The sequence below is a fragment of the Megachile rotundata genome, chromosome 1 (genome assembly GCF_050947335.1).
Source record: "Megachile rotundata isolate GNS110a chromosome 1, iyMegRotu1, whole genome shotgun sequence".
Lineage (NCBI taxonomy): Eukaryota > Metazoa > Arthropoda > Insecta > Hymenoptera > Megachilidae > Megachile > Megachile rotundata.
The window spans coordinates 3,666,901-3,682,940 of record NC_134983.1 but is presented as its reverse complement, the minus strand read 5'-3'; the positions used below and the strand labels follow the sequence as shown (position 1 = coordinate 3,682,940).

Here is a 16,040-nt window from a genome sequence, read left to right as displayed (position 1 = left end):
TTTAAATAGAATTAGTAAGGTACCATGTAATATATTCTGTTCACCTTGTATATGACTGACAGAACAGAAAACGTATTGTAGTAAAACAAAACTGGAGTGGTAGGGACTCTTCTGAAGTTAGTCACATTGCGCAAAATAAGTATGATCTGCTTACATATATGTTTGTGGACCTGTTGTTAATTTCTTTGTTTCAGGGGACATAACACAACAATTTACCGCGAAATTTAAATAACTACATGGAAATGGATTGCAATGTAATACAACAATACAAAGTGTACCTCCAATTTGTAATATAGTAATCTTACTATTGAACAGATACTGGAGTGAATGATAGTTAAATATTCAATATGCAGAATGTCATTTATGTCTTGTGGATAGAGACAATTATGTGATAATGTTACCGTTTTATGTACATTATATACAAATAATGCATTATTATATCCGATTCTTATTATTATTATTATATCACAATGTATATAAATCAATGAAATTATGGAATCATTAGGAATATTTTGCTATGAACGATAAAACTGAAAGTTTTATGTTGGTAGAACTGTTACGCTGAAAAATATAAAATGTACATTTAGCGCATACAGCGGAAGCATTGTGAATTAATGGTTTCAAATTTGACGGTTTGAAAGTTTATGTGGATCTGGATTTTTTGTTATTTTTTTGGATATGTGTTGTGAAATTGGATAAAAAATGGCAGAATTGTTTAACGAAACGGCAGCTACAGTTAATTATTTCGATGCGTAAGTAGTTCGTGTTTATTTTTGTGTACTGATCTTTTTGATATTCTTTTTTACTGTTCGCAGTAGGAGGTCTCTATTAACTATGCTGTCTTTTTAAACTCATTTTTTATTACTGAAGAAAAACTTGTACAATAAATACAAAATACATACACGCGTACACTTAATATAAAAATTTATAATTTTTTAAACAAATAAGTTTAAATAAGTTTAAACAACTTTATTTTGATTTTATTAATTTTTTTCAAACTAAATAAAACAAAAGAATCATTTTTAGTGTTGTATAAACTATTTGTGTCAAACAATTAATTGTCACATATACTATTATTTTTAACTGAAATTAGATTAAATTAGATTTTATCTAAATAATAGGAAACGATTTTACCGATACTGCTTGTAAGATATAACACACAACTTATGCAGATCTAATACAGACATTCGTTTTAAACTGCATTGATTTCTTCTTTAATTACAAATTTGTACAATTACTTTTTAAGTATTTACTTTTCAATAATAAAAAAAATATATATATATATATAAAACTATATTCATATTTACATAAAGCTTCTGAAAATGAGATTTTAAGGTTATGTAATTATTTCTCAGCTTTGATGTTCTTAACAATTAAATGATATTACATTATATTTTAAGGTTTATTATTGCAGTTTGATTTTATATAAAATTACAAAAAATAAAGCTGGAGTTCTATTCGATATGAATCATGAATGTCAATTATATTTCAGGAAATAATTATATTAAACAATAATATTATGCAGCATTATCATTTGTTTCCTTGGTTAAACTTCATTTCCAGGATTTCTGTTTATAACTAAAATAAACGAGTTGAAAAATGGCGTCAATAATATGTTATTAATATCAATTATAAATGAGCTAAAAAAGAGTAATCTTATTCCTTCTACAATTAACTAGTAATTTTATTACCTTCCACATATAGTTTTATATTTTTAAAACTACAATATTATCTTTAAAATACATGTATATTAATTTATCCACTTATAATGATATTTATATCAGTTTATTCTTCTTTCTCCAAGAAGAACAAGTTATAAATCAAGATTTTCAGTGGTTTGTAAGATATATATTTTATGTATTATAATATTCATAAGCTCAACAATTATATTTAAAACAATGATATGAAAGACATAACATTAATAATTTTTTAGTTTACAGTTCTGATTTCTATTCGCTAATATGTACAAATTAAATTTCTACTTCCCTCGAAGAAAGAATTTGCTTGACATAATTTATTTAGTTGTGAGATACATTTCTTACAGTAATGAGCAGGTATTTTAAAATAAAAAATTACTAAATATACTAAATATACTAAATATACTAAAGGACTAAAAATTAAATATTAATGTCATTTAAAATATAACTCTAAATATGTACATTAATCAGATTGTATAATTTTTTATAATCTATGTACTAATTTTATACATAATAATTATATAATTATTATATAATAATTTTATTCTACTCTTATAATTCTTAATTATAAACTTGTAAGATAATTATATCAAAGTTTAGCAATATTGATTTATATGAAATTGCTACATATTGTGTAAAATAATTATCTACCTTTTTTATTTTTCAAAACTTACTTGCTCCCTTAAAAAGTAAAAAATTCGAATTATAATCTCATATATGTATACTGTTATAATTCGTGCATTTAATTTTAGAAAGTATTAGCATCATTTTAATAGTATTTAAAATTATTCTATAGTTCTTATTGGTTAATTAGTTGATTGAATTATGTAAATTCGTAGTATCAGTCACTAATCATGGGTAATGAATTTAACTCTTGGTAATCAAAAGTCGATTTTCACGATCTTTTAAACTTAAAAGTTGGATGTTTTGTAATACAGAATTAATTGTACTAGCTTTCGGGTTTTCTATGATTCGCATTTAAAGTCAACTAAAATTCGCTAAAATTAATTACATTACATCTACCATAGCATCAATGCACGATTTCGAAAAATGTTGGTTCCGGAAATGTAATTATTTACAAAAATTACTATATCAGTGTAAATCCTAATTAGTTAATAAACTAAAATAAATTGTCACCAATTTTTTAGATAATTATATTTTAACGAAAGAACGCACATTTAATAAAAATGTTAAAATTGTGTAAATTTAAAAATCATGAAATCCCTTGCAGTAGCTAAAATTAGTAGCTTCCATTTGAAAGAGTGAACTTTTCGTTTCTAAATAAAAGAATTGACCGCCATTTTTCTGCAACTTCTAAAGAAAATGGCGATTGACTAAAACACCATTTCGCTTGTACTTTACAGTTGATACTAAAAAATGAGTATTGCAGAGAAATATTATGATTCATAAAGACCTTTTTATAGGTGTTATGGCTTTATTACAGTGTTCCATGACCTCGCCCATGCGAGGACATATATTCGTTAGCTTGAAGATGTTTATTTTAATTCCCTTGCTGTCCACGTTTCATTTAGATTTATTTGCTTTTTGCAACTGAAGAAGCGTTAAAAATTCTCATTTTATATGTGCTATTATTCGGCAGAAGGTTTAGCTGTAGTATTTAATGAATTACATCTTTGTTATTTTTGTAAAATTGTACTAATAGTACTTTGCATGTAAGGTTATTTTCCAGTTTCCTTTTCCAGCTTGTTTAAAGCATAACGAGCAAATGTTTCAACGAAAAAAATTAATAAAGTATAAACTTAATATTATTGCTTTTAAAGTGTTATAAATCGAGTGTCATGAGTTTGAAAAGTTTTGTAAAAATTTGATATCAGTAATTAACAAACTAGTATGATTATTAAGAAAGAAATTAGACACGAATATACCACTTGGTAAACGTTTGTAAATAATGTAAGTTATGTATACATAAAATGTTCTATTAATATATTTATCAATTGTTCATCTAAGTTTACAAAACACCAACAAAATACCTGTAATTATGAAATTATTAATGATGTATGAATACTTATTGCGGTAAAACTTTACAATTACTACGTCACCTCAAAAAAAATATTCGGGACATGTTTTCGATGTATTTTTGCCTCCTGAATACGAATATGATCATAAAAATCGGCGGTCGGACATATCTGAGCTGCTATTTTGGAAAAACAGCAGAAAATCGTGATTTCTTAGAGTTTTTTGTATTTATTTTGAAAAATTCTCATCTGATGAAAAAATGTTTCCAACAAAAAATGTAGAATGGAAAATTCTCTACAAGAAAGTTCTGATACATTTTTTTTGTAATTCTAACGGTAAGGCTGCAAATGAACGACAAAAGCGAACCTAACCATTCGAAAGGTAATTTTTGACACTTTCGTCGTTCATTTAACTTCGTGGGAAGTTAGCATATCATATAAATCAACGAAGGTAATGTTCAAAATAAAATCATATTAAGTAACATACCAGTACGAATGATAAGAGAAGTCAAAATAGAACAGTTATCATTTCATCGTATTTACTTAAATTTGTTTTAAAGTATTATTGCACATTTATTTATCATAATAATTTTACTTACTTTACCAACGGCTACTAAGTAAGCAAGAGCTAATTTGTGAACAAAATTAAATCGTTGAAATAAATGAGGCTAAGATAGACAAGAGAAAATATGACGGAGGACTCGTAATATGCTAATTTTTATGACTTATTATTAAAATAACTTTTCAATAAAAAATAAGTGGCAGCTAAAACTTTTGAAGGGTGACCTTCATAAACGTGAACATATACGTATATTGTAGTATAGTAGTAATAATACATTTAAATTAATAACTTTTTAATAAAAAACGAGCGATGGTTAAAACCTTTTGGATGTTACTTAAAAGTATAACCTTCAAAACATATGTCAAGGTCATCGGATTAAATTTTATCGAGTCTTTTTTATGTTGATCTTTTCAGCAGAGAACCCTAAAATGCTCGTCCACAGAAACACATTTTCCTGTTAGGAAGATTACCAATATTGTGGTGGTGCAAAGTGTACTATTTACTTGGTAAACTTTGTACCAAAGTAGGAAAATCTACAGTACACATACAACGTGTACTTAACTTTGTTTAAGTCCAAAGAACGAAAAGTGAGTGCTTCTAATTTTTTAAACCTTTTTCGAAAGAAATTTACATTGTATTGCATTCTTTGCAAGGATGTGAATGTTACCAAAATTTGTACGTTTACATACAATTGTTAAATTAAATGGTAAGATAAAAATGCACAAAGTAATAAGAAATGGCGCCTACGTCTTTATGCGCGTATTTCACATTTAGACAACATTATTCATTATTTAAGAATTTAATATGAAATGTCCATTATTATTATGAAATTAAGAAACTATTTTGAGAATGGTCTTAAATGTTCTTAATTTATCAAATACTATAATACGATTATAAATACGTACTAATATTGTAACACAATATTCAATATTGTTCTAAGAATAAATATTTAATAGAACTAGCCATTTGTGTATGTGGCAAATAACCGGCTTATAGGTTTCTTATTTTAAATTACAAAATTTGTTAAGACACTTTCCTTGAAATCGATGTTGATTTATATTGAGATAAGGAATTAATATATTTAACTATATTAAATGAGTTGTTTATTTATTTTTCCTCCTTATTTTTAATTTCAAATTATTTGCGTATTATACGCACATTAGGATTTACACTGCTGGCCAAAATTAACGAACCATTTCCTTTAACCGTTTCTTTTTTACTGTTCTATTGGAGGTAAGACTTTGAAATTTTGAGGATAGGTGAGCCCATGGGTTATCTCAATGCTCCAGGAGTGCCATTGTTGCCTGCCACCCCCTTGCGGTATCGGCGACCCCTTGAATGCTAGGGGGTCGGAAAACCGACAAAAAAGGCTCTAAATTCGATCGAAAAAAAGAAAAAATCCGAAATGTTTTTTTAGAATGAGGTTCTTTAGGTTGCGGCCTTTCCGAAACTGCCCGGCTCAACCCCCTGCGACACCCCCAACCCCCTCCCTAATTTTCCGCCCCTCCCAAATATGTTGCAAATATGTTGTATAAAATCAATATTTTATATTATAATAAAATTTCCTCCGCTGGAGGTTGTGCGGATCATGTGAACGATTGTACCTTCTGAGATCGAAGAGAGGAGGGTTCAAACTTCGTGAGAGTCCAATCCGCGGGATGCCAACTGCCTCTAATAAGTCGTGGTTGCTAGGTGAACTTGGGATTGCAAATTTCAAAATTTCCACTTTTTTGCATATCGCGCGAGAACGGTTCGAGTAATCGACTTGAAAATTTGTACAGAAATGCTCCAATGATCCCTCAATCGATCGCATACACACAATTTACCCGCCCACTCCCGGGGATGGATTAAGAGGGTTGAGAGTAGGAACCCCCTCAGCGGGGGTTGGTTTCACACCAGGCCCAAACCATCAATAGGAACGATACCGTCGGCATGGAAACAAGTTTTTCCGTGAACTGCAGGTCCAAAATTGACTTTTAACTGTGAAAAAAGTGAAAAAACAGCAAGGGGTGGTTCTTTGACAACGTATAACGACCAAGGGGTTGGTGCAAATGCGACCAAACTTTTACCAGGTATAACTGGGGTTGAAAGGAAGCTTCGGTAAAAGTTTGAGCAGATTCCAAAAAACCACCCCTTTGGGAGGGGCGGAAAATTAGGGAGGGGGTTGGGGGTGTCGCGGGGGGTTGAGCCGGGCAGTTTCGGAAAGGCCGCAACCTAAAGAACCTCATTCTAGAAAAACATTTCGGATTTTTTCTTTTTTTCGATCGAATTTAGAGCCTTTTTTGTCGGTTTTCCGACCCCCTAGCATTCAAGGGGTCGCCGATACCGCAAGGGGGTGGCAGGCAACAATGGCACTCCTGGAGCATTGAGATAACCCATGGGCTCACCTATCCTCAAAATTTCGAAGTCCTACCTTCAACAGAACGGTAAGAAAGAAACGGCTAAAGAAAGTGGTGCGTTAATTTTGGCCAGCAGTTTATACAATATTATACGCTATTACTTTTGGTACTTGATTCTAAGGCATATTCGTTTTTTCGTGTTGGACATTTTTATTTTTATTGCTTCATGTGATTGTATATCACATGAAGATTGTATATATTACAACAAATTTATTATTTTTGTAAACTACAGTTTTGCTTTATAAAATTATGGTGATTTGTCATATCGTTTGTCCTTTAAATCATCTTTTGTTTTAGCCTCTATACCGATATTCATGAAACAATAGTCAAAAATGGTGCAGCGGTCACGGGTTGTATACCTATCTTGTGTATTCATTTCCTCATTATAACTTAGTCATAAGCATTTTCGTTTCTACGAATTGTTTCCGAACTGTATGCTCTTTTATCAGACAGGTAACATCATAAACCGGATGACAGATAAACTTGTTGATATTTGGCGTGCAATTGACACTAAGAAATTCATGAAATTTCTTTAATTTCGAGGATATACCTCAATTTATTTTTCACTGTAAGCTTCGTTTAAAAATTCAAATACTTAGGAATACAGTAATCAACGGACCAGAATAAAAACTTCAACATAAAAGCTCTAATTTTGAACTCTACGTTCATTAATCTCTAAGACCTTTAAAAATAATATATCAGATGTTTCGTCTATTTTAAATATTTTTAGAAATCTGCCATTTTTGTCGGTTGAAGATAAATGAAACACTTTGTATATTTTATGCAAAACATAACTATAGTTAACCAAATTTCAAATTAGAATTAAATAAAAATTTTATTTTCAATAAAAACATTAATACTGCCGAGTATTAAATAGATTGATTAAATTAATTGCATTGTCAATAAATTTACAAAATTAAGTTATTTTGATATGATAAATAAAATTTGTTTAAGTAATATAAAATACTCATTATATGAATTTTTAGATATGTATAATAAAACGTAATTTGCCCGTTATATTTAATTTATACACACATGTATCATACATATGTTCTATCTTGTAATTCAAATTAGTATTTAAAAATTAACTGGTGGTAGGAATTTTGATATTACCGTGTCTTCTTATGGATTAAGAATAAAATTAAGAATAAAATTAAATGAATTTATATGAAATAAACGTTAAGATACATATAATGAATATAAAACCACAGAAATATTACGAAGTTTATTTTAATTTTCCATTACGTGACTTTTTCAATTTTAAAAGGAATGCATTTTTGAATTGTTATATATAATACTAATAAGAAAATAACAATAAAAACATACTATCTATTAAAAAACTTATTTAAAAAAATAGAACAACATTTCAACATAACAGTAGTTTAAACTGACATACCAAGACATTGTAATTATAATGATCAAAATTGTTTTTAACAATTTTGTTAATTATGAATGTTGCTATTTATTTATGTTTATCAGAATTTCATAATACTCATTACTGTTAATTTAATTTTATCATAATATAAAATATTGATTTTATACAACATATTTGCAACAGAATGCAATGAATTATTAATATTGAACTAATTACAAGAAAGAAGTTTACTAAAAGTTCCACTTCTTTCTTGTATGAATTACAAGAAAAACGAGAGATTACTTCGAACACTAATCGCTGTATAATCCTTAGAACGTCTTCAACTTTATTATGTTTGACGTATGAGTCATGGGACATATAAACTCTGTCTCTTGTGATTCAGTGAAATTTTATGTTTTTATTTATAAATTTTTTAATTTTGTTATTTGTCAATTTTAGTATTATTTGTAAATTTTATTAACGCAAATCTTAAATAAAGCTTTAGTAATTAATTTTTAAAAACGTCCAGATTAACACAAGAATTTACAAGATTAACAGAATTTTTTCAGATTTTTTCGATTTTTGATTTTTTACAACTACAATCTGCGATCAAAAAATCTGAAAAAATTCTATAATATGTGCTACCAGGATCTCAATGTCTCAGAATTTTTTCAGAATTTTTTTACGAAATTAAATAGACAAAATGGGCCAAAAACCCAAACGAAATTTCATTTGTTCCCTTTTACTATCCCCACGGATGAGATAGGGGGTTGAAACTTGGCGTGAGATGTTTTTTCTGGATATGCTACCGACTGACGTATTGGATTGCTCATTTGACTCAAGTGCACATTTGACTACCTTACCTGGCTATACCCTTTAAAATATTAAAAAATTCTAAAATCCTTACTTCCTTAAGGATTTTTTAAATTTTCAAATTTCTAAATTTCCCAATTCTCAGTTACCAAAATTTCTACATTTTCAAGTTATCACATTTTTCAGTTCTGAAATCCTTCAAATTTTCAAATCCTTAAATTTCCAAATTTATGTATAAATTCTCAAGTTCAAATTTATATTAAATACTAACATTCATATTTATGTTGAACACTAAAATTTCTACATGTCGACGTTTCAGATATTTAACCAATTCTCTTCCCTATTTGTCTTCCACTTATCCAAACTAATTAACACTATTTCTACCAAAAGGTATCAATAAATACCTTTCAAATTTTAACTTGAAATCAGTCTCTAAATTGAATCATTTCTCCACAACTAATTTTTCGACTTTTCATAAATATTTTTTAAATTAATTCAGCGATATCATTTTCTTCCAGCTCATCCTGGATCTAAAAATAATCATATGGCATACTTATTTCTAGCAGGAGGTGTCTTTTAACACCCGCCATATTGCATTTTAGTGCACACCTCTATAATATTTTACTGATTGATGAATTAAGCTAGAATTTACATCCTTATTAAATAATCTCTAACAAAAACACATCAATGTATCAGTAAATATATTTCTCAAATTATCTACATTTAATTCATAAGGTGAAGTGGGGTAAGTTCGTAAACGGGGCAAGTGCGTATACAGGCTATTTTTATTACAATATGAGCGAAATTTCTCCACTTAGTATGTTTGTTTCCTTGTTTTGTTTCACTATATCCCTTTTTATATTTCAGCTAAGAGTACTTGTTTGCAGTATAGAGTACTTGCATAATGCAGTAAAAAGTAATTTATAGCAGATTTGTTAATAATTGTGCTCTTGCCCCATTGCACATGAAATAAAGTTTCAAAGTATTTAACTTCAAGTTACGCTTTTACCCCATTTTCGGGGAAAGTGCAGAGTAGTTAACATTTTAAACAATTTCCTATCAAAATCAAAGTGTACAAGAAAAATTAAGGTCCTAGTTAATATTAATTAAATAGTAGTAATTGTGCAAAGCGTTCAATATCGACAGCGTTAAGTATTCACATAGCAGATTGAAAATACTTACGTTTAAATACCAACTTTACAAAAACCAGTCTGCACTTACCCCACTTCACCTTAATTTGTAATCTCAACAGTATTGGTAATTATTTGCATCCAAACAAAAAGGTGTCAAAGGACATCTTTTGGTCACAATAGGTATACACAAAATCATGGTAGAAATAGTGTTAACATCAGATCTTATAAGAAATCGTGACGACGTCTTTTTATTCAAGCACATTTCATAACAAACTGTTTCCTTGTCCTTTCAAGGTCCACTGGACGTTATGTACCTTATATTTATTTTATCATTCTGCCTCTTTTATGACGTTTTCCATTTTCCAATTAACACAGAAAACTACAGAGGCTTGTTTAGCTTTTTTTTTTGAACAGGTCCTTGTAGTTGTTACAGATTTTTTGTCAACGTTTGTTAATCGAATATTTACTAACGGTCTTCTTTATACATTTGTTTTTGTGCTCACGGGCAAATATGTGTGAGTTTGGTCTAAATATCAAATTTTAACAAATAAAAATTTGGTTTACACAGGCATTATTCGCGAAATGATATTTTTGAAATGTCAAATCTCTAAGAAATGCTATTACAATTTTTATGGTACAATTATTTATTTTATATCTGCACTTTATGTAGGAATATCATAAGACGAATTTTGAACGCTATGTAGGTCGTCGGAGATCGACATAACGTTAATATAATTAAAGATCTGAAAGAAAAAAAAGGCGTTAATATTATATTAATTTTGTGTCGCATTTTTATACGTATATGAAATAATGTTCATTTGAATTTAGAATTTTATAAAAAAATTTTACACAGTAAATATTACTTTAAAACCGGTTATAAATCATATTAAAAAAGCAGTTTCTTATACTATGATATAACAGCATTTAACATAAAACATTTTTAATCTAATATAAAATATTTTCTTTCCAACGAAATTAACATTATAATATGACAAGGCTAATAAATATTTGAAGGTCACTGGTTAATTATGCAAAAACTTAAATATTTTAAAAATATGGTAAAACATGTAAAAAAATGGCTATCTAACTTAATTTTTAGAAGCCTTTAAACACTATAAAACAGCACAATATTTTGCATTTAATGACGTTTTTTCAACAGTAACTCAGATATTAATATATTTATTTGTAATTTATAATGAAATACAGGATATCTTATATCTGTTTCTAGACGAAAATTAAAGCGATCAATATTTTTGTCAATATTCATTATTTGAGGAAACATTTAATATTCGGTTTTTTGATTTAAAAAAATATAAATTACTGAACTAGATTAGGACAGTTGTAGTGATGGTGATACAATGATTGATTCCTCAGTAATTTTTTCTATTTTAATACATTTTTGTCTTTTAATATTTATTTTTATGGATATATTACGGCAAATGTGATTATGTATAATTGCCGATTATTATATGTATAGTTATCAGTAACAATAAGATTATATGTAATAAATAATAACTAAAGTTCTACATAATTATTATATCTTTACACGTATCTTTTTACTTGTAATATCATTTTTTACCTTTCTCAAATTTCTAAGTCTGAAAACGTATAAATCTGAAAATTTAAACAATCTGCAACTCTTAAATCTTCTGTGATTTAAAAATTTCTCTCTTCAAAATTTGTAAATTGCAAAATTAAAAAATTTGAAACTTAATTCCTTGAATTCAAAAAATTATGATTTAAATAAACCTAACTTGATATCAGTGTAGTATCATATTACGATACAAGCACATTATCGCATTGTGGTATCATCATATTATCATACGATCCTACCTTATCTCTAATGAGAGACACTGCATTTGACCGATGCACACCACATTTCCGTCTCCTTACAACCCCGCTTTTATCTGTTTTTGTCATACCGTTCCCTCCGTCACGTACTCCGTCTGCTCTTTATCTTTGCTCTACCCTCCCTCTACCTCTTTCCCCTTCTCTCTCTCTCTCTCTCTCTCTCTCTCTCTCTCTCTCTCTCTCTCTCTCTCTCTCGTGGTCCACTCGCATGGGGTCCATACGACCCTCCCTTCTCCGATGCTTTTCCACCAGTCGCTCGAATCTTCCGACCTTAAACCCTCCACCCGTTTCTCCCCTCGAGATCCGAACTCGAGCCGTGTCGCCGCCTGCTTTCAGTTGCGTTCAATCTCTCGTCAGAATAGGAGGTTCCGTGCTCGCGTGAATCTCGTGTTTCGTTCTGTAAACGCGTGTGATTATCGATAAGAGAAAACGACGACAGTTTGAACGGATTACACTCGAACGAGTATCGAGAGGAGAGTGATCCTTTTGGTTCGATCGAGAGACTCACGATGGAAGATGATAGGAGACCGGCGCGAAAGCTATTGCTCTTCTCCAAGAGGACTGTGTTAAAGTACAAACTGCTGATTCAGTGACAGGGCGCTGTTATTTTAGGGTCAACGTATGTTACATCGCGTTCTCGTCGTTCTTTATTGTACAATTTGTGCTACGAATTGAACTAGAAATAGGCAGAGTGTCCGGTGTGAAACAACGTGCTTTGGGACACAGTGGAATCACCTGACGTTGTCTCGGGCGAGAGTTATCTCTCGACATTGATCGGTCCAGAACCATATATGTAGGTCGATCCGTGGTAACACAGTTACATTCGGGACACGGATTTTTTGCAGTGATCGATAGGTCACCGTACGAAAACGGTGCATAGAAACAATCTTCGAAACGAGAGAGGAAGTCGACGCTCCCGTTTCGTAATCATAAGACTGACGAGATTCATTGGTATACGCGCATGGTTCGCGCTGATAATGCTCGTTTGAAAACGTATGTTGTATAAAGTAGACGTTCTGTGCCAAATAACACGTGCCAAAGCGTTTCATTGAAAGTACAAGTTTTATAGTATTATCGTAAGACTTTGTCTATTGTTGTTTACCGTTGTTGTTTAATAGTTTTTATTCGTAAGTTCTGTTTTTATACACGTAAGTATTGTGTGCACATAGTCGTTTGTAAGGAGGGGACTGTTTTATTTGTACGGACATTTTTATTCTGGTCTACACTGATGAGGAACAATTACCGCAATATGTTTTTCGCCGGCTACGGATATTCCAATCAACATCAAAACAATCCATCCTCGCCGACAAGGGCCAGCGTATGGGGTAGCGTTTACAGCCCGTTTCGAAAGTGAGTAAACCATTGATTTGGTATCGAGTGCAGAATCGATAGTAAATTGAAGAGTGAGAATAAAAAAGAACAGTAGTTGCCCCAATTACGGGGGCTTTCAATCAATTTTTGCAGTCATATATTTAAAAAGCTACACGAATATCGCGTTCTTAAAATTAATATCTGTTAATACTTTTTTAGAAAGGATTTCATAGATGGGATATGAAATCTTTATAATTTAATGAAGTAGAAGTAGTTGTTTTTGTTTGTATTACAGAGCTCTTTCAGTTATTATGGATGTATGTCGGTCCCCTCTGTTACGATGCCTTTGAATATCCCTCCCTAGCCTAGCTTTTGTGAGATATAAAAATTTATTATGGAGTCTTTGAATATCGCTCTTTAACCTAGCTTTTATAAAAAATAGCAATTATTTTCAAAATACTTCCATTTTGTAATGAATGTAATGAGCTTGAAATAAAAATAAGGTTATGGCAAACACCGCGCTTTGACTGCATACTACTTACAAGTTTGAAAATCTTGCAATGTTATAGGATTTATTCAAAAGTAAAAGCAATAAGTTTTTTAGGTGTTAACCCTTTCGCTTCGAGCGCCGGATATATCCGGCATCCACATGATGTGTATACAAGTACCATCTGTGGTCAATGACAAATTTTTCGTTATCGGCAGAACGTTTTGAACTGATTTTATTGATATATTCGATTAATCCAATATATCAAACACCAAAGAGTAGGTGTACTTTATTGATATATTTGATTAATCCAATATATCAATAAAGTACACCTACTCTTTGGTGTTATATCAAAACCGCATCCAAAATATCTATCGGATCTTGCGGATTATATTCATTTTTCTACGAATAAATATCGTGTTCTATAAGAATTAAGAATAGATCGGCTCAAGGTATTATTCTTTTTTTAAGACTAAAAAATTGTAAATATGTAAATAGCTAAGAATTTGTCAACTGTAATTAGTCTAATGTCTTTAGAGTAACTAATATAATTTTGTTTAACTGTTTTCATCTTAAAATGTGAGGAATACATGCTATATTAGAGCAACAATTGTTTTATTAAGCATAGTAATTATTTAAGATTTAAAAAATGTATATACAAAAACCACGCGCACTGTGCACATTTCTGGCGCGTGCTTCCGTACGGTAACGACACTTCGGCGGACCGGACTGCCGAAGCGAAAGGGTTAAATTTATTTTTCGTTTTCGGTACATTCACCATTTTAAATTTAGGCAATTTTAAATGACAATATAATGTACATTCTGTGATAAATATATACAACTATTCAAAATTGTTAGTTATTATTTCGAATCTTATAAATTAATAATTTGATTCAAATCTTCCTTGTGCTTATTTTTATCTTCTAATTATCGATTATATATAAATATATAATTTTTAATCGATAATTTTAATACAAAGACTCCGTAATTGGTATATCTACTCTAACAATAAATGCCATTTATTAAATACAGTTTTTTGTTTATAAAAAGAGTGTTTATAAGCAGTATCACGCATGAAAATGTTAGTATAATTATTTGTCGTTTTTATAAATAACAAATTTTTATATATTTCGGTGATAAATAATATTGCAATAGACAAAAGGTTGTCCTGGATTTGGCACTTACAATCATATTTATTTCCACTTTCCAATTGTTTGGTAACGTGTTGATTTCACACGTCGGATCTAATAAATATATCAGATAGTTTTTTTATTTTTAACCCGTATGTGAGCAAATGGCTCTTGGCTATTCACCTTTATTTGTTTTTCAAACAATTTCTTACGTTTTTTAAAATATCTCAAGAGTATTCTGTAATTGTCATTTATCAGATATTTAAAAGAAAAATTTTACATTTTGAAACTTTTCAATATAAAGATTTTATATATTAAAGATTTTCGATATAGAAATTTTATATATTTGAATTTTTCAAAATAAAAATTCTTTATATTAAAGCTTCACAAAATAAAAATTTTACATATTAAAAAAGTAAAATATGAAAAAAATAGTTGAGAAAAGTTTTAATTATTGAAACTTTTTATAACAAGAGTTGTTTACACGCTAGAACTTCCCAAATTAGAAATGATAAATAGAAAAATGCTCGAACAATCCAAATTTTGATTATTAAAGCTTTTTGAAGCAAATGCTTTAAATATAAAAGATTCCTGCAGTAAAAATTCAGATGACGACATTTTATGTAATGGAAATTTTACGGATTAAAGGGTTTAGAGATAAATATTTAAATATATAAGCTTTACAGAATGAAAATTATGCATGTTAAGATTTCTTAAAATAAAAATTTTTAGTGCTGAAGCTTTATATAATAAAGATTTCAAGTATTAAAACCGCAATGAATAAAAATTTTAAATATTACAGTTTTCTAAACTGAAAATTCTTTTAAATAAAAATGTTTAATATAGAATCTTTTCAAAGTAAAAATTATAAACATGGAAATTTCCGAAGGTAAAATTTTTAAATATTAAATATTAATACCCAAAACTAAAAATTTTGCATATTAAAACTTTCCGAAATGAAAATGTTGCAATTAAATTTTAAATATTTACATATGATAACAAAAATTTTAAATAATGAAGTTATCTAAATTGAAAATAGTGAAGATTTTTAAAATAAAAATTTAAAATATTAAAGCTTTCCAATGTGAAAATTTTAAATATTCAAGCTTCTTAAAGCCAATATATGCATATTGTCAATATTTCAGTATTCTCCCTGTCAATATTATACTGCCAATATAATATTATCAATACATATTGTCAAACAACATTAACACATTATTATCATTCTATACTGTCAACACTTCAATACTGATAATAAATATTAAATGCTTAGAAACATTGATAAAATATATTGATTATCTGGTGTTTCCGAAAAGAGACTTACATA

The 16,040-nt window shown here is 29.1% G+C and overlaps 1 protein-coding gene across 2 annotated transcripts in view; it reads left to right on the top strand.

The window, feature by feature from the left end:
- Positions 1–591: 591 nt before the first annotated feature.
- cnn (phosphodiesterase 4D interacting protein centrosomin) overlaps positions 592–16,040 on the top strand; it is a 129,818-nt gene continuing 114,369 nt past the window's right edge. Inside the window, exon 1 of one of the 2 annotated variants that reach the window (XM_012288385.2) lies at positions 592–752. In XM_012288385.2, the coding sequence (XP_012143775.1) occupies positions 703–752 (50 nt within the window). In that variant the 5' untranslated portion in view covers positions 592–702. Of the gene's footprint in view, positions 753–12,112; positions 13,136–16,040 lie in introns of those variants that run through there. The other variant, XM_003704634.3, reaches the window with a different exon arrangement.